The 18,950-nt window shown below is 43.8% G+C and overlaps 1 protein-coding gene across 1 annotated transcript in view; it reads left to right on the top strand.

Moving 5' to 3' along the window:
- LOC147705871 (fer-1-like protein 4) overlaps positions 1 to 18,950 on the top strand; it is a 1,142,165-nt gene that overhangs the window by 998,410 nt on the left and 124,805 nt on the right. The window contains exon 38 of the mRNA XM_086932323.1: positions 12,311 to 12,465. Coding sequence (XP_086788449.1) covers positions 12,311 to 12,465 — 155 coding nt within the window. The remainder of the gene's footprint in view (positions 1 to 12,310; positions 12,466 to 18,950) is intronic.

The raw sequence follows: 18,950 nt of genomic DNA, 5'->3' as shown, positions 1-18,950 counted from the left end.
TTTAGGGTTCAGGTGTAGGTTTGGGTTTTGAGGAACTGGGGTATTTATAGGATTTAGGGCTAGGTTTGGGTTTTGGAGTACAGGGGTATTTTTAGGGTTTAGGGATCGGTTTGGGTTTTGGGGTACAGGGTATATTTATAGGGTTAAGATGGGTTAGTGTTTAAGGGTGTTGAGATATTTTAAGGAATAAGGGTGGGTTATGATCATGGGGTGCAGGGGTATTTAAAGGGAGCAGGGTGGGATTAGCACACGATATGAGACATGGCATGAAGGGCGGAACGTACCACACGCTCCCAGCGTTTGTCACGCCCACAGCACACACCCACAGCACAACGCAGGCACGCCCACAAGGGACTACTTTGCTGGCACGGTTCTTTTACCTTTTAAATGTATATGGTGGGCGTCTGCATAGCCTATGTCCTTCTGCTGCAACTGCCCTTTCCAACACTGTTTTGGGTGTTGTGGTTCCTGAGATTACCCGCCTCAAAGGTTTGGGCTCTCTCTTTATTATATTAGTATAGATTTTTTTCTTTCCCCTTCCGTAGAGTTTTTACGATTATAGGCCCTCTATATATATATATATTTTTTTTAATACAGCAAAGGACTTACCCCGCCCCCTTTTTTTCTAATCCCCTAATTCCTACTGCCCTTTTATAAGGGATGTAATTCTCTCAATTCTAAACCTACTCCCCCTGAGACCACGAGCCATATAGACAGCACCTATACAGATAAACCTTACATTTATACCCCACCTGTTGTCAAAAACTCTTTAGCCTTGATTTCAGAGGTAAAAAATCTAGTTCGATTACCCCAGATTACTTTCAAGCGGCCGGGTTCATTAGAAAAGCCTGTGCCCCTTTCTCCTGGAATGGCTTAATCATTTGGTGTAAGCGCCATCGTCGTTCAACAGTAACATGGCAAAAGTCTGGCCTGGTAAAAAATTAAAAGTCATCTGTGGCTCGCTGAGCTTCAGGCCTAGCCTTTTCAAAGATATTCTGCTGCAGCAGGAGGTTCCCAAAATACACCAGGACAGCGCGTGGTTTCGCATCAGGCTTTACTGGTTGCCGAAGAGAGAAGGGGACTCGATGCGCCCTTTGAACTTCATGGAGCCAGTTCCACCCTTCTAGATCTGGGAAAGATTTTTGCAACAGCTTGGCCATGTACATTCGAACGTCTGATCCCTCTTTCCCTTCAGGAATTCCTAGGAACCACAGATTATTCCGTCTCTGACGGTTTTTGTTGCCCTTGAGTTTCCACCGGGTGTCAATCAGTTGTATCTCATGTGCTTCTGCTTGACCCCTGGTGCCAGCGACGTCCGTCTCGAGGGCAGTTGTTCTTGACTAAAGGTCCGTCAGCCGGTCACTGATGCTGTTACATGTTTTGGCTACTTTCCTCACTGTTCCCAGCAGTTTAAGGGTTGCATCTTGTGAACGTCGACTCTCCAATTGAGCCTTTTCACGGTGAGCAATAACGCATTGTAGAATAGTATCCAGGGTGGAAGGTGCTGTTGGCTGGCCTTCTAGGGGGTTCTTGTTATTATATCCGACCAATGGATCGCCCAGGGAATAGTCCCACTTTAGATCTCCTTACCTCTGGTTGTCTATTCTACCCAGTTTGTTATGCGTTTTCCGTGTGGTGGTTGTCGAGTCCACGCCGCTGTTGCCTGGTAGACTCTCCGCCTCACTTGAATCCGTGTTAGACCCTAAGCCTGACCCCACATCCGACCAGGTGCCATCTGATAAGGAGAAAAAGAAGTCTTGCTCCCAGTCACTGCATGCTCCCACTTTCTTGGAGCGTCGTACTGTGTGTCGATTTTGCTTCTTGAGCAAATCTGAATGCAGAAAATCTGACTCAGCTTCCCCTGTTGGACCAGCATGTTCTCTAATGTGGCCTTTGTCCCCTTCCTTGGTTATATCTTGTGGGGTTACATACCCTTTGTTCACAGTATGGGCTCCTTGAGAGACATCCCGCACCTGCATCTGTATCTGAGAGGGTAGCCCTGAGATGTCCCCTGTGCTGCTTTTTTGCATGTCACTTGTAATCATTCCCTTGTTACCCTCCATTGCAGACCCTTGGGTTTGGTCTCCCTTTCCCTCCACACGCTGTGAATGGCCCCCAGCGCTCCCCCCCCCAGTCACTGTCGGATGATTTTTCAGTATTGCTTCATCACCCAATGTCTCGCTAGCCCCGTTGCAGTGTATGATTATATCAGCCTGCATGCTACTGTGTGCATTGCTCTGGCCTCATACCTGAACGTGTTGAACACTCCTGCACAGTGCTTTCCCCGGCCGTAGTACCATTCCCAATGCCTCAGAGCAGTTCTAGCACAGGTGCGCCAGTTCGCTGCTGCTGAGGCTGTGCAACAGCTCTCCTCCCCTTTCCATCAGAGGTGATCTCTGTCCGGGTCATTTTCTGCCGGTGTCACGACTGAGCCATCCCTACTGGTGCAGAGACTAAGTCCACGGCCGGCATGTGTAGTACTATCAGGTGGGCTGCACCTCTTCCCCTTGCTGCTACCGATTTGGGCCCCCTGACCAACGCTGTTCCACACGTCGGGAGCTGGCATCCGGAAGCCAAGGAAACCACCTTCTCCAGCCGCCTTCAATGAACAATCACCAACTCGGCCTGTCGTATTATGAAAGGTAAGGCCCAGGCGGTTTCCTTGTTCGCTATGCTTTTAGGGGTTTTAAACATGCTTAAGCTGCTGACTCCATACAGATTTTTGGTTGCCACCTAGTTGGGAACCGCCAACGGCCGTGTCAAGCGGCCGCCATCTTGCTTTTCCTCTCGAACCAGTACCATTGCATTTCACTGCATATGAATAATCACTAATATTTATTTATTTATTAGTTGTTTTGCGAAGTGCTGGAGTGTCCGCCAAAGGTCACGTCATTGCACATGATAAACCTATAATATAAAAATCTGAAAAATTATTTCAAAACAATGTAATTGACAGAACCGTCATTATTAGTAATTCACTTCTTAATGGGCTGGACGTCGACAATCTGTACACTTGTACATAAAAAAGAAAATGCTTTGAAATGTTTACCTCAGTGGAAAGTGCATCTGCATTTTTTAAATATGCCCCACCTTTCTGAAATGCATGTGCATTAGCATTAATAATAATAAATATTAATTAGAAATATTTGAACTATTTTTTTCATACACAAACACAATAGCATTGCAATATTTTTCACCAATTATAAAATGTCTATCTTGAAATTTTAAAGGATCCTCATAATAAAAATAATAATGACAACAATAATTTTTATAATGAATACGGACAATTAAAAACAACCATAAATCAAGATTAATAGGAATCAAATAATATTCTGCTACATGCACTCTGCTCAATTTGTTCATTTACATGCTGAGGTGTTAGGTGTAGTGCCAATGTGTAAATTATAGCCCATTTCAAACCCCAGGATAAATCTACAAGAATACATTTAAACAAATACCCAATGCAATTACTTCACAAATATAAAATTATTAAATACATCCCAATTACAATGAAAATATGTATGTATCATGCTGGACAAAAAAATATTAGAATAAACCACTATATATATATAAATATGTAAGTGCCACCATGCTACATGTCTTTACTACACTAGTAGATTAGCCCCTTGATGGTACAACGTGTTTATCAAGATAGTGCACAACATTTAAAAAATGTAAGGCATTCAGTTGAAACCTTTTATTTAGGTACAATAATGTTGCTCAGTCAAAACCTATTAACTAGTGAATAATTGAGGTTCACACAAAGTGTTCATTGCAACCAAATGCAAAGAACTATACCTCACACAAGAATTAACAGATGCCCTCATCAGTCACATCACTGATGACATGAAGAAAGCTTATACTTGACTGATTATCCTCTATGTATTATCTTATTTTGATAATGGGAATAGCATTTCACTTTTGAAAACTAGACGGAATATCACATTTGCCACTGTGCTCTTTACACATGCTCTTCCTCGTTAGACTAGCCTATAGGCCAATTTGGCAGTGTCAGAAGGGATAGAATAAGAAGTGAGTGTATGGACTGATCTAAGGTCTCACTTATTAAAAAGAGCATGCACTGTCTATAATGAGACAAATTGTTAGCTTACACTGCACTTAGAGTCTACCCATTGCTTGTCATTGGTTGGCTCCATTGTCAATTTCATTTCCGTGCTTATTTGTTAGCCTTTATGGTCCTTCTTTCCTCTTCTTGTGTTTACCCCTCCCTTGGAGCATTGACACATTATTTTTGTCCTTCCACTGCTCATTTTTTAGGGGCTATTTTTTTTCTTTTTGTTTAAGCACGCTATGAGAATGCACACGTTTTTCAGCCTAATGTGCTTCTCTTCCCTGCTTCCTGTCGCGCTCGCCCTCCTGACGTGTGCTTTTCCCCTGTCGTTACTCTTTCACATATTCAATTTTCCTCCCTCGCTGCTCCACGTTGGTCTCCATCTCCATTAATTTATTTTCCTCCCTGCATCCTCTGTCTTGCTTACCCCCACCGTCACCCCCTTGTTGCTTCTGTGTTATTTCCCCCACCCTCCTGTTCATTTCCTGGCTATTCTCCATGATTCCACTCCTTGCCCTTCGTATTGCTTCCACACTCACCTCCACCATGCTCCACTTTGCCGCCTCTCACCTGTACTTCTCCCTTTGAGTTTGACTCCCAGAGAAGCTGAGGTTGTTTGGATCTGCCCTGCCAGGAACCTAATGACCTGAATGGCTTTTGGATCAATTTTGGATCAATTTTGTTGGGGAACAAATACTGTAGCTCCACTTCTAAAGGGGCTAGTGGCACCAAGAACCCTGGGACCTACAATCACAGCCTGGGGTGTCAGAATGAAGGAGGACAGACCCTCAGCTTTCTTTCACTGAAGTGCAAAACTCCTCCCTATGGCACATTAACACCTGCAGTGCCTTTGCCCTCCCAGAGATGCTGCAGAGTGAGTGTCACAGAGGAGCAAAGCAGTCACTCCTTCTTTCAGCTCCACACGTTTTAGATGTGACTCCAAGGACCTCATAGTTTTACAACATCACACTATTTAGTTCTCATCTAAGATACAGCTTTTAACTTTCTTTAGCAATAGCCTTTTGTGAACCACAGTGCTTCAAGTGGGATGGAAATTTGGTGGGTGTGTAAGGGCATGGTTTAAAACATATGAACTACAATCCTGTGTTTTACACAGCATGCTTCCAGATCAGCATTTAGGTGCCTCTTTGTGAGGTTTCTGGTATTTCTTCCAGACATATCACACAACACTAGACATATGCCTAAAACAAGCCAGACCTATTTTCACGGTGAGTGCTTGTTAGTAGTTTGATATAAATGAAAAAAAGGAGTTTCTTATAAATAATTAGAATTAGTAATTACAAATGGTGCATATATGACAAGCACTATATGTGTGCGGTAGGGAGTCCAAGGATTATAATCTGAAAAATGCTATGGCCCGCTAACTCACACTGCCTTCAGCCCCAGCTCTAGAATTCTCAATTGTGCCCATCATGAACACCCTCCCACAACCAGAACTCTCCCGACACCTAAATGCAACTCACTTAACATGTACCATACAAGCATTAGAAAGCCCAATAGTTCAGCATCTTAGACTTCGGACCTCTTGGCTTTGCAACACTTAGTAAAGTAAATTCTAATTACAATACAATTACATAAAGCAGAGAGAGCTTATAAATGGTAACAGATTCAAAGGGCCCGATTCACAAAAGTAATCTGAGACGAAATCCTAACTTTATGACTTTCGGTATTCACAGAAGGCATTTAGGAGTACTAAAGTTAGGATTTTGTCTCAGTTAAACTTAAGTTTTGGTCTTAAGTTAAACTTAAGTTTAACTGAGACAAAATCCTAGTCGTAAAGTTACGATTTTGTCTCAGTTGAACTTAAGTTTGTCTTAAGTTTAACTTAAGACCAAAACGTAAGATGAACTGAGACACAATCCTAACTTTAGTACTCCTAAATGCCGTCTGTGAATACCAAAAGTCGTAAAGTTAGGAGTTTGTCACAGATTACGTTTATGAATTGGGCCCAATGTCTTTACTTACATAAACTAGGCAATGTATATACAGAAACAGTAACATAAAGCTAAAACCATTTGCAAAGCCAATAGGTCCCAAAGGCGAGACCTATTGGCTTTGCCAATGCATGTTTTGGTAGTTTGTGGACCTGTTTTGTGGTCTGTTGGGCCAGTTTGTACTGCTGATTGCCCTGATATAAGCACACAAACATTGTTTGCATAAAGCACAAATGCATTCATTCTACTTTCTTTTGAAAAATACATGCACATCGTGTCTGTAAAAGATCAAAACTATCCTGAAATGAAAATTCGGGCCACTACTTTTAGCTAGCTGATCCACTAATGAGGCCCACGGCTCTTCTTTTCTGTCCCAGTGTAACACTGGTGCTCCTCACACATATGTTTGGTACAACAGTAGCCCTCAAATCCTAAAATGACCTCAAATTCCTATATTAAAGACAATGCAGCAATCTTGACTCCACTTGCTCATCTTATAAAGCCATGCTAAGGCAAGCCACTGCCACCTACACCCATAGTTCAGTTTTGTAAGTTATTAGGAGAGCTTTGGTTAAAAAGTTTCCTATTCTTGTATTGAAACTATCTGGAAACTGTGCCTATTTGTTCATTTATTTATTTGCTATTTTATATAGCAACCTAAATGGGTGATACAGAGCTTTACATCAGAGTGGTTACAACACCAATATACTTACTATTCATTACATTAAAATGTACTAAGGACAGGTCACAGGATGAAAATTACAAACAGGTAAGAAAGGTCGTTTGTGAAGTAATTCCTTGCCCATCAAGCAGGCCAATACCAATTGGGTCAGGGGTTCCAAACTTATATTCTGACCCTTTGGTAGACACTGATTATCTGTCATGATGGCACCGGCTCCAGTCCTTTGTATGCTCACCTTCTGCCTCAGATATTGAGAATGAGTTAACCCTAATGGCCTAACGGCTAGGGCGGTTGACCTTGAATCTGGGGAACCGGGTTCGAGTCTCTGCAATGACGCTGAACATCCTGGGATTCTGGGCAAATCACTTAATCTCCCCGTGCCTAACAAAAATGAATGTGTCCTCATGTAACGCAACTGGTGCTATGTAAAGCGCTCTGATACCCGATACCGGGTCAAGTTTGCGCTATATAAAACTCTGTAAAAAACACACACAAAAAAATGAGGATCCAGCAGAGGTGCCTTTCCATTGAGGTGCCTCCAAACTGACGCCTTGGCAAATATATTTGCTGTCCTTAAAGTCTCTGCCTTTCTTGTTCATCAGAAGTAAAATATAGTAGTTGTAGATGAGCGAGCATCCATCTTTCACTCCAGCATGGCTGCCATCATTGATATCCATCATCTGTCTTTGCTTCATCATAGTCCTTCATTTAAGGAGACCCAGTTGTGTTTATTCTGTATACTTCATGATCCTCCGAGTCATAGCTTTCTTGGCTAGGTTGGCCATGTTTGTAGAAAAGGAGATAGGCCTGAAAATCAGAGAATGATTAGGATTTACGTGAGGCTTTTTGAATAAAGTTTCTACAATAATATTTGAGATTTTATCTTCCAGTGCCTATGTATAGTCAGAGACTGGACAAAGAGGGTTATTGAGAGAAATCGTATACAATGTTGAAAATGTCAGAGTTGAAGCGGAGGCATTATTCATTTAGGAGCTCAGATAGACTGCTTTTGATTTCACATTTAGCTTCTTATTGTTTCTGAGATGATTCTTGCAGATATGATAGACGTCATCTGAATAAGAGTGAAGCCATGCATGCTCCAATTACTGACATTGGATTTTCTCATCCAGTATAAGAGGACACAACTGCTATTTTCCTTTCATGCCTGCCTATTTTTTTATTGTTTTAGTTGGAGCTCGACTATCAAATATTGAAATTAGTGGATAATTAAAAACCCTTATAAAAAGATAAGAATACTATGGTCTGGGGCCATACACTGCGAATATATGACATTACAACGCATGTTTTTACAACGCAGTTTTTATATCGCAACTACCATTACATTGCATGATTTTACAATGCATTCCATTGCAACGCATTTTTAAAAAAGTACCATTACAACACATTCCATTACAAAGCATACAATTACAATGCATACCATTACAACGCATAATACTTTTGTTGCAACAGTAGGGTAAGTGTTGGATAGCGTAGGGGTAAAAATTATTAGCCCCCCTCCAGTAAGTGCAACCGTAGGGTAAGTGTTGGATAGCGTAGGAGTAAAAATGACTATTCCCACTCCAGTGAGTGCAACAGTAGGAAAAGTGTTGGATAGCGTAGGGGTAAAAATTACTATTCCCAACTACCCCCAAACAAATACACACCCATAAACTTGAAATTCTTCATTACTTACCTTATAATGCATTGCAGTGGCATGCGTTGTAATGGTATGCGTTTTAGTGGCATGCGTTGTAATGGCAAGCGTTGCAATGGCATGTAAAGGCAGTTGCGTTGTAGTAGTCACGTTGTAAAAGCAGTGCGATGTAATGACTGCGTTGTAATGGATGTTTCCCATACACTGCTCTATTGAAGCTGTGAGAGAGATAGTTATTATTATTATTATTTAGAAGTTTTATAGAGCGCGAACAAGACCCAGAGGGGTATCAGAGCGCTGTACAGCGTTGTAGTAAGTAAATGTAAATGTAAATGTGCTGGACTTGTAAAGCGCACAGCTGCCCGTAAGCGTCCCGGCGCTTCCTTAGGGAACCCGTCCTGGTATTCCCCTGTGAGAAACCACGGCAGGGTGTCCACAAGGTGAAAGCCAGGCATCCCGCCGCGAGGGGCCGTAGTGGAGATTAAGCAAGCTATTGCCCAGAGTCGCAGAGTGTGACCCCGTGAGTTGAGTAGGCACCAGAGTGAGAATTGTCGAGTCCGTGGAATTTTGAGCCCGAGACCCGCCGAGGCGGGGAATCGAACCCTGGTCCACGGTCGATCTCATCTTCCGGGTCTGCCGCCTCTAACCACTGAGCCACTGAGCAATTATACAGATCATAATGAAGATATAACATTAGTATTGTTACAATTTAGCGCTACAAGGAAAAAAAAAGAAATAACATATCTTACAATCAAACAATTGATGCAGTAAGGGGGTTGTCTAAAATTAGAGCAAAAGGAAGGGGAAAAAAATATGTCATAGAACATCAGTGAAAAATATTTCAAGATTTTGGTTACCATAAGGCACTAACATGATCAGCGCGCTTATGTTCGTTAATTAGTAGCCTTTTAACCAGTTTTTTAAAGGTAGTAGTGGAAGGATTTGATCTGATCTCTGTTGGTAAGGAGTTCCAAATTCTTGGAGCAAGCCCGGAGAACGCACGGTTGTACGATCTTTTCTTTTTGAATCTTGGAGGTTTCAGGAGAAAGGTGGACGTACTTCTGAGGTTCCTGTTACAGCTCGATAGTTCAGGTTTACTAGCTAGACAGTATGGTGTATTGTAATGATGGCTTTATGAGTCAGACAGGCTATCTTGAGTCATATTCATGCTTCAATGGATACCCAGTTTAGCTGCAAAAGGTTGTGTGAAATGTGATCAAATTTCCTAGAACCCGCTAAAAGCCTAGCTGATGCATTTAATGTGGCTCGAAGAGGAGCCAAGCTAGCTTTGGGAAGTTGTGCGAGGGTCACCAGCCCGTATTCCAATCTTAGGATAATCAGGGATGAACTGCCGGTCTGAGATCTTCGGGCGGGAGGAATGGTTTGATTTTCTTCAGTGTGTTGAGTTGGAAATTGGCTCCTCTAGTAGTCGCACTGATGTGTGCCTGCATGTTTAGGTGTTTATCCAAAGTGATGCCTAAAGATTTGGCAGAGTCTACAACATGAGGAGTGCAGTTCAGAGCAGTTAGGTGTTTAATCCAGTCTAGGGTAGGAGCTGAGTGATTAGGTGGGGTGATCAGCAGACATTCAGTTTTGAGAGTATTTAGTAGGTGATGATTCTGAGCTAGCCATTGTTGAGTTTGAGAAAGTGCAGTGTTTAACATTTTTATGTCCTCTTGCAAGGAGATCTTCAGGTACAGTTGCGTGTCATCTGCATATATGTGGTATTGGATGTTGGCTCTGTTCAAAATGACGCAAGAGGTTCTATAACTAGATTGAAAAGCGTGGGCGAGAGCATAGAACCTTGAAGGACACCAATAAGGACAGGGGTACTGGAAGAGGGGGCCTGATTAACTTTGATCCTTTGCGTGCAGTTGTGCAGGAAGGAGGAAAACCAGTTTAGGACCGGGCCCGACAATCGCATCCGATGTTGTAGGAGATCAATCAAGTTTTTTGTGTTTGATGGTATCGATGGCTGAGGACAGGTCTAGAAGGATCAAGAGACAAGGGACATTTTGGTCGAGGGCTCTTACGGCGTCATCAACAAAGTGAGTTAATGCCGTTTCGGTGCTGTGCCCCGCTCTGAATCCTGACTGATAGGAATCCAGGAGTTGATCATTCTCAATATGTTTGCATAGCTGGGAGTGAACGCATTTTTCAAGCAATTTTGTTAGAGTCATGCTGCTGGTGATAGGTCGGAAGTTGTTTGGATCTGATAAGTCTGCATTGGGCTTCTTGGGGATGGGAGTAACTTGTCCAGTTTTTAGGCAGTCTGGAATCTTTCCCTGTAAGAGAGATTCATGTATGATCTTGGACCAAAGAGGGAGAACAGCAGAGATTAAATATTTATAGAGCTTGGCGGGGAGAGGATCACCAAAATGGTTTGAGGGTTTGATGGATGCCATGTTGCGAAGTAACTCATTGTCGTAAGGTAGGTGAAAACTGCTCCAAGAGGCGTTGTTCTTGAGGTCCAGATGCGAATGTATTGTCGTGGGTTCTGCCACCTCTCCTGTTCCTGCCGGCAGTGTCTTGGATAGCAAATTTGGGTTAGTGTGTAATAGCTCCAGCTCAATTTTCATTGTTTTTTCCGCAAAGTGAGCTGTAAAATCATCACCGCTAGGGAGTGGGGATAACTGAGTCGAGCTCTGGTTAGTGGATTGGTTAGATTGTTCCTTAATGATTTCGAAGAGTTTTTTTTTGGTCTGTTTTTGGCTCCATTCAGTTGAAGTCTGAATTGATCGATTTTCGCCAAGCGTATGTGTTTGTAGTAAACGCTTCTCATTTTCCTCAGTTGAGAAAGATTTGAGGTGGAAGGTGAGTTTCTCCAGAGTCTCTCCGAGAGTCTTAGATTGCGCCTTTCATCATTTAGGGCACCGTTAAACCATGGTTTTGAGAATTTGACTGGGATCCTTTTGAGCTGTTTCAGAGCAACAGAGTCAAGAATGTTAGAAATGTTAGTTGAGTACTCCTCTCCCAGTAATCTACGGAGTCTTTTGTAATGAGTCAACTTCATATTTATTGGCAGTAAGAAAAAAACCTGTGTCCAATGAGCCAAACATCAGCAGCTCATTTGCCATGCCTCAGCCAAGAGCCCTGGAACATCCCCATACCATAACTTCCTTTACATTCTCACATGCTAACCCCATTCAGAGACAACATGAGCATGAAAACAGTGTCCAATACAACCTACACTGTATGACACATCCCCTTCATTTCAATCACTGCATAACAGCACACACACACATGTCCTTCACATCACAGACACCAATCAGACACATGAGGAACACCTACATACACGGGTGGGGAGCACAGAAACAATACATGATACAAGCGGAATGACACAACCTACCCCCCAAAACAAAATACAGGAACCCTGTCTACCCACACAAAAAATCTCCTAGTCAACCTGGAGATCTGTGACACCTTCTTACTACCATTTGACTATCATCAGATCACGTCCCTTTTCAGCGGTCTGATCTTCTCTGACAATCTCGCTCCCCCTTGCTGCAATTTCTTGAAAATCACCATCATTCCCCGAACACGACCTAGAACCTTTATTCAGTACCGAGTGATCACATCCCTTCTGGAACAGAGCGGCTCTTCTCAGGTTCCAAGTGTGACCATTTTCCAACCTCACCCAATTACGCCCAACAATCTTCACTTTATTAGGACCCCGAAACATTCACAAACCAGGCTTCAGCCCTCCCAGCTGAACCTTCACCCACTCTCCCACATAACCATGTCTCTTCCCTTTGAAATGCATCCTCATTTCTTACCACCGGCTCACTGCAACCCTCTCACAACCACAAAGAAACAAACTTGGTTCCTGGTTTCCTACCCCTCATCCTCTCGAAGAGCACTCAGAAACTACTTGTTACTACTACTGTATTAAAGTACAAACACTTGTACAATATACAACAGTTGAATTCTCTTTTCCTTTTGTGTAGTGATGGCTACAACAAGTGGAGGGACGCATTCAAACCTACGCAGATCCTCGAGAGTTTATGCAAAAAGCATGCTCTTCCGTCTCCTGATTACAGGAGAGAAGAGGTTAAGGTGAACAACAAAGTATTCCGGATTCCGCACGAAGCCTTCCCTGAAGGTAAGCATTTATGCACAAAGCCCGTCTTCAAAGGAGGTCCCCTCAATGAGAGCATTGGGATTTTCACTGTAAACAGAGCACCTTTTGGAATTGCAATCTTTGTTAGTTTAGTAATAGCCCTTCTCCAGAGGTCATCTTCCTTAAATTCTAAACTGTGAATCTGTGAAGACTGCCCATATTAGGCTATAGAGTAACTCCTCTGTTTGATTCAGCGATGTGCTCGCCATCTCGGTACCCTCTTGTTTATCCTGATTTATGCAGTAGCAGCAGGTGGATTTTAAATGTGGTAAGGCGAAAACTGTCAGAGAGCCCAAACTAGTGTTGGACCGGGCAATTTCTTTTTTGAAAAAAATAATTCAAATGGTGGATTTTAAAGCGTCCTTTCAGTCATTGAAAACTTTAGAATTCAGCAAAATGCATAGAGCAACAGCACAGTGTGCAGTATTTTCATCTAGACATAACCGCACACAGATACAAGTATGCACTGCCTCAAGAACAATTAAGATCTATGTAAAAAAAACAGTAGTTGCTTTTTACACTTCTATTGTCTGTTGCAACCTTTTGGCTACTCAAAGAGACCAAGGCCAGAAGCAGACAAGCACGCTTATCTCATACAAAGAGCACACCCCAGTAAAAGAGATCCCTTACTGCTGACAATACTCAGAAGTGTCTATGTAAAATAGTGTTCTGATATAGCTTTAAAAAAAAAAGACAGCATGAACAATTGATGTAAAACATAAATGTAAAAGATACCCTTTTAGTGGCTTGATTGCACATCCAAAAAACCTGGGGTCAATCCCAGCTTAAACACACTATAAGGAGTCAGGAGTGAATGCACGTGGTGTTTTGATATAATGTGGAAACGTGCTACGTGTTGTTTCATGCTGCCCTCACTCACACTGAAGTGTGACATGCTTCATCATAGATTCCGAAAAGGGGGTGGTGATGAACAGAGTGTCTGAATTAAGCAGACCACTCTTACCCAGTCCAAAGATCAGGGCTTGATCCATCACCGTTTTTTAGCTCACTGCACCATCCCAGCTCAGAACTTGGCTATATGCAAATTAGTCTGACCCTGGCCCAGTGCATCATGGGAACAGGGCAGACCAAACTACCAAGCCAATTCTTATACTGGGAAGGAAACAAGCTACCGGGGACCGGTTTCTGGCATTTCAGCCGTCTTCGACCCGGCTTGCTTGAATCCTGATGGTGCAATGAGCAAGGGACTCACATCTGAGTATACCCTTCCACGCTTATGGTGGACAAAAATGATTCCGAAAAGGGGGTGGTGATGAACAGAGTGTCTGAATTAAGCAGACCACTCTTACCCAGTCCAAAGATCAGGGCTTGATCCATCACCGTTTTTTAGCTCACTGCACCATCCCAGCTCAGAACTTGGCTATATGCAAATTAGTCTGACCCTGGCCCAGTGCATCATGGGAACAGGGCAGACCAAACTACCAAGCCAATCCATCACAGTTTTTTAGCTCACTGCACCATCCCAGCTCAGAACTTGGCTATATGCAAATTAGTCTGACCCTGGCCCAGTGCATCATGGGAACAGGGCAGACCAAACTACCAAGCCAATTCTTATACTGGGAAGGAAACAAGCTACCGGGGACCGGTTTCTGGCATTTCAGCCGTCTTCGGCCCGGCTTGCTTGAATCCTGATGGTGCAATGAGCAAGGGACTCACATCTGAGTATACCCTTCCACGCTTATGGTGGACAAAAATGATTCCGAAAAGGGGGTGGTGATGAACAGAGTGTCTGAATTAAGCAGACCACTCTTACCCAGTCCAAAGATCAGGGCTTGATCCATCACCGTTTTTTAGCTCACTGCACCATCCCAGCTCAGAACTTGGCTATATGCAAATTAGTCTGACCCTGGCCCAGTGCATCATGGGAACAGGGCAGACCAAACTACCAAGCCAATTCTTATACTGGGAAGGAAACAAGCTACCGGGGACCGGTTTCTGGCATTTCAGCCGTCTTCGGTAGCTTGTCTCCTTTCTGGTGAAGAATTGGCTTGGTAGTTTAGTCTGCTCTGTTCCCATGATGCACTGGGCCAGGGACAGACTGATTTGCATATAGCCAGGTTCTGAGCTGGGATGGGGCAGTGAGATAAATAACGGTGATGGATCAAGCCCTGATCTTTGGACTGGGTAAGAGTGGTCTGCTCAATTCAGACACTCTGTTCATCACCACCCCCTTTTCTGAATCGTTTTTGGCCACTATAGGTGTGGCAGGGTATACTCAGACATGAGTCCCTTTCTCACTGCTCCATCAGGACTCAAGCAAGCCGGGCCGAAGACGGCTGAAATGCCAGAAACCGGTCCCCGGTAGCTTGTCTCCTTTCTGGTGAAGAATTGGCTTGGTAGTTTAGTCTGCCCTGTTCCCATGATGCACTGGGCCAGGGACAGACTGATTTGCATATAGCCAGGTTCTGAGCTGGGATGGGGCAGTGAGATAAATAACGGTGATGGATCAAGCCCTGATCTTTGGACTGGGTAAGAGTGGTCTGCTCAATTCAGACACTCTGTTCATCACCACCCCCTTTTCTGAATCGTTTTTGGCCACTATAGGTGTGGCAGGGTATACTCAGACATGAGTCCCTTTCTCACTGCTCCATCAGGATTCAAGCAAGCCGGGCCGAAGACGGCTGAAATGCCAGAAACCGGTCCCCGGTAGCTTGTCTCCTTTCTGGTGAAGAATTGGCTTGGTAGTTTAGTCTGCCCTGTTCCCATGATGCACTGGGCCAGGGACAGACTGATTTGCATATAGCCAGGTTCTGAGCTGGGATGGGGCAGTGAGATAAATAACGGTGATGGATCAAGCCCTGATCTTTGGACTGGGTAAGAGTGGTCTGCTCAATTCAGACACTCTGTTCATCACCACCCCCTTTTCTGAATGCTTCATCATAGGGCTGCTTACAAAGCACCTTGCCGCAGCCAATGCCTTGGGTGGAGCAATAGGGTAGGGGAAGACAAACACAACACAAAGAAAAGAAGAAATCAGTCTTTCCAAACTTTGACTGGGAACAGTGGAGGCGAAGGTGCAAAGTGGTGATATTAAAACTAACTTGAGGTATCCCTAAATCTATTTTAATGCCTGGACCCCGGTCAGGGTTACAAAAAGTGAAAGGATGGTGGTGCTAGGGAGTTATAATGTGCCCCTTACACCCCTCCTTACTGTCCGGTGGTCAACATGTTTCGGCATTTACCATGTGCCCAATCTTATGGTCACGTTGTTATGTGGGACTCTAGGACCCTAGTGAAATTATCCCAATTCATGCCCATATAGAGATATAACACACCCAATCCTTATATAGGCATAAGGAATCATTACTTTATTTAGTCTTAGCCTGTACAGCCAAATACTGCATGGCTACTTCCACTAAACTCAGAGAATCCACAACGATTTCTTGGAAAAACCAGCCTTCAGCAGTCAGGGACTTCCCCCTGCTTGAATACTAATTTATCCAAGAACTCCTGGAGTTTTCAAGGAACTGAGGCACTAGTGACGATATTATGTCCAATCTTACGTCAAACTCGGCACCTTCAAAGTATACATATGCCTACATTTGCCCAGTCAAACACACAGTGGTTTCTGAGCAGATCGACTAACTACTTGCCCGACGCCCTGCAGCAGCAAGTGCCGAAGGAAGCCGACCCTCCAACTGACGCACTGAGAAGACGCTGTCTTATCTCTTGGCGAGAAATCCAGCTCCGGTGTTTCCAGGCTACCCTTGCGGGTTGCTGGGAGATAGAGTCCTGAGAGAGAGATACAAGACCTCTATCATTCCAAAACCAAGGTACGGAGCTGATTAGACCCTTAGAGAATTCTTGGAACAGATTCTTGGCAGAAAATTACTTGACTTAAGCTACACCACACTTACTCCTCCCTCGTACTAGACTTAGGTTAGGTACACCGGGGTAGGCGTATGTTAGAAGCACCAGTTGAGTACTTTTAGCCATTATTTTATCACTGTATGTATTTTATGCATTTTATGTATTCTATGTTTATGGCTTAGAAACGATATCATGCTTTTACAGTACTATTTTATAATACTATTCGTATTATATGCCTCGTACTTCTTAACTAGCATTTCAATTGTAGCAGTGCATTTCGTAAGCTTAAGAAATAAGACTGTTCAATAAATACTTTTATTGAAAACGCCCGTCTCTCTATTTCTAAAGCAACTCTGGTGAAAGGAAGCATGCACGATTGACTGAGTGAAATAGACGTCTATTGTTTCCACGACTCTAGATATACGCTTCATTCTGGGGAAACAAAGTTGTCATGTTATATGGTTGTCAGAAACTAATCCCTTCTTGTTTATTCGAGAAGGTTTCTAGTGACCTCTGAGCTAGCTGTCAGTCACAATTAAGTTTAATATATTCGGTAGAAACCTAGTAGACCTCAGTCCTACATCTACACTTCAGTATATATTATTCCAATGCGCAGAGCCTATTGGGAATATAAGAACTACACTACAACGTCAGCCTTCACCAGGACACTCCCGGTCCCAGTACCTGTGGTGATAGCCAATCAGCCAATCCTCCAATCGAGGTAATGGGTAATTGTATCCTGAATCTTACTCTGAGGAATTTCCACAAGAGATTCTTTGGGATATATTTATTTATTTATTTATTTTATGCGATTTTTAGAGCGCGCAAATACCCATACGGGTGTCTCGGCGCTATCGTTACAGAACTCACTTCTTGCGATGTAGGGGAATTAGGATGAAAACAACCATGTTTTGAGGCTCTTTCTGAAATTTAATAGCGTTGGGGCGGTTTTGATGTGGAATGGTAATGTGTTCCACAATTTGGCAGTTGCTATGGTAAAGCATCTGTCTCCCCAGTTGGTCTTTCTTGTCCGTGGAACCTTCAGCTAATGGGCTGAGGACGATCGTAAGGTCCTAGAATGTTCCAACGGACAGAGAGCTTTTTTTAGGAACTGAGGAACCAGGATTGTTGATAGCTTTATAGGCTATACATAGAGCCTTGAATTTGATTCGACTCCTAATTGGGAGCCAATGCAGCTCTCTGATGTAGGGAGAAGTCGAAGTAAATTTAGGGATGGATAATAGAATTCTGGCCGCTGCGTTTTGCACCGTCTGTAGTTTATTGAGTACCTTATCCTGAGCATTCAGAAGGAGGGAGTTGCAGTAGTCTGTTCTCGAGAACACTAAGGTGCTGATTAGGGTTTTACCCGCGGACGGCGGTAAGTAAGGGAGTAGTTTTTTTAATCCTTTTTAGGGTATAGAAGGAGGAAGATACCACCGTGTTGGAGAAAAGTCATCTTGTTGTCAAATATGACTCCCAGATTACGCACCTTGACTACCGGTTGGGGGGGGGGGCACCCAACTGAGATGGCCACCACTGAGGGGACCAGGCAGGCTGCAAGTTCCCGAATGTCATCACCTCCGTCTTATCGGAGTTTAGTTTGAGACAGTTTGATGACATCCAGGAACTTATTGCCTTCATTCCCTCTTGGAAGTTGGCTGCGACTAAAGTACCATTGGGTGCCATCTGCGTACGTTGTTAGGGCAATTCCGTAAGATTTTATCACCCTCGCTAAGTCCGATACATAGATGTTAAAAAGCGTCGGACTTAGCGAGGAGCCCTGTGGTACTCCGCAAGGGAGAGAAAAGGTCTGGGAGGTGTAGTTGCCCATCTTGACTGTCTGGGGGCGGTTGGCCAAGAATGAGGCAATAAGATCTTTGGCTTTGCCTCTTATTCCTAAAGCCGAGACACGGTCGATCAAAGTGACATGATCGACCGTGTCAAAGGCAGCGGAGAGATCCAGAAGTATTAGAACCACCGATCCTCCCTTGTCCATCGTGGCTCTTATTTCATCTGCTGCTTTGAGTAGTGCTGTCTCCGTTCCGTGACCCTGTCTGAAACCAAACTGGGTGTCATTGAGTAGGTCGTTGTCGTTAATGAATTTCGAAAGTTGGGTGTTCATTATTTTTTCGAAGATCTTGGCTGGGAAGGGGAGACAGACGATAGGTCTATAGCTGGCAGGGAGAAGAGGGTCCAGAGTTGGCTTTTTTAGAAGTGGCTTAATGATTGCCTTCTTCCAAATCGATGGATAGGTGCCTGTTAGAAACATAGCGTTGCAGATTGTGGATAATGCAGGAGAGATAGCTTCCGGGATGAGATTCAAGATGGCGGGGGGGCATGGGTCGAGGAGGGATCCTGATTTGATGCTAGCTACCAGATGTTGAATGTGTTCGTGGTTGGTCGCTTTGAAAGATGAAAAGAGCGGTGGGTTGCTGATGGAGGGTGCCATGGGGGTGGGGGGAGAAGAGGAGTGAGAGAAGGTCAGAAAAATGGAACTAACCTTGTCCTCAAAGAAGCTGGCCAGAGCGTCCGATAGAGACTGGGAGCCTTCTAGGCGCGGGGCGGGGGGATTGGACAGATGGGTCACCACCTGAAATAATTCTCCTACCGAGTTTTTCGCCTGGTTGATTTGTGAA

The sequence above is a fragment of the Lissotriton vulgaris genome, chromosome 7, assembly GCF_964263255.1.
Source record: "Lissotriton vulgaris chromosome 7, aLisVul1.2, whole genome shotgun sequence".
In the NCBI taxonomy this organism is placed as follows: domain Eukaryota; kingdom Metazoa; phylum Chordata; class Amphibia; order Caudata; family Salamandridae; genus Lissotriton; species Lissotriton vulgaris.
This window is presented reverse-complemented; position numbering and strand designations above follow the sequence as displayed.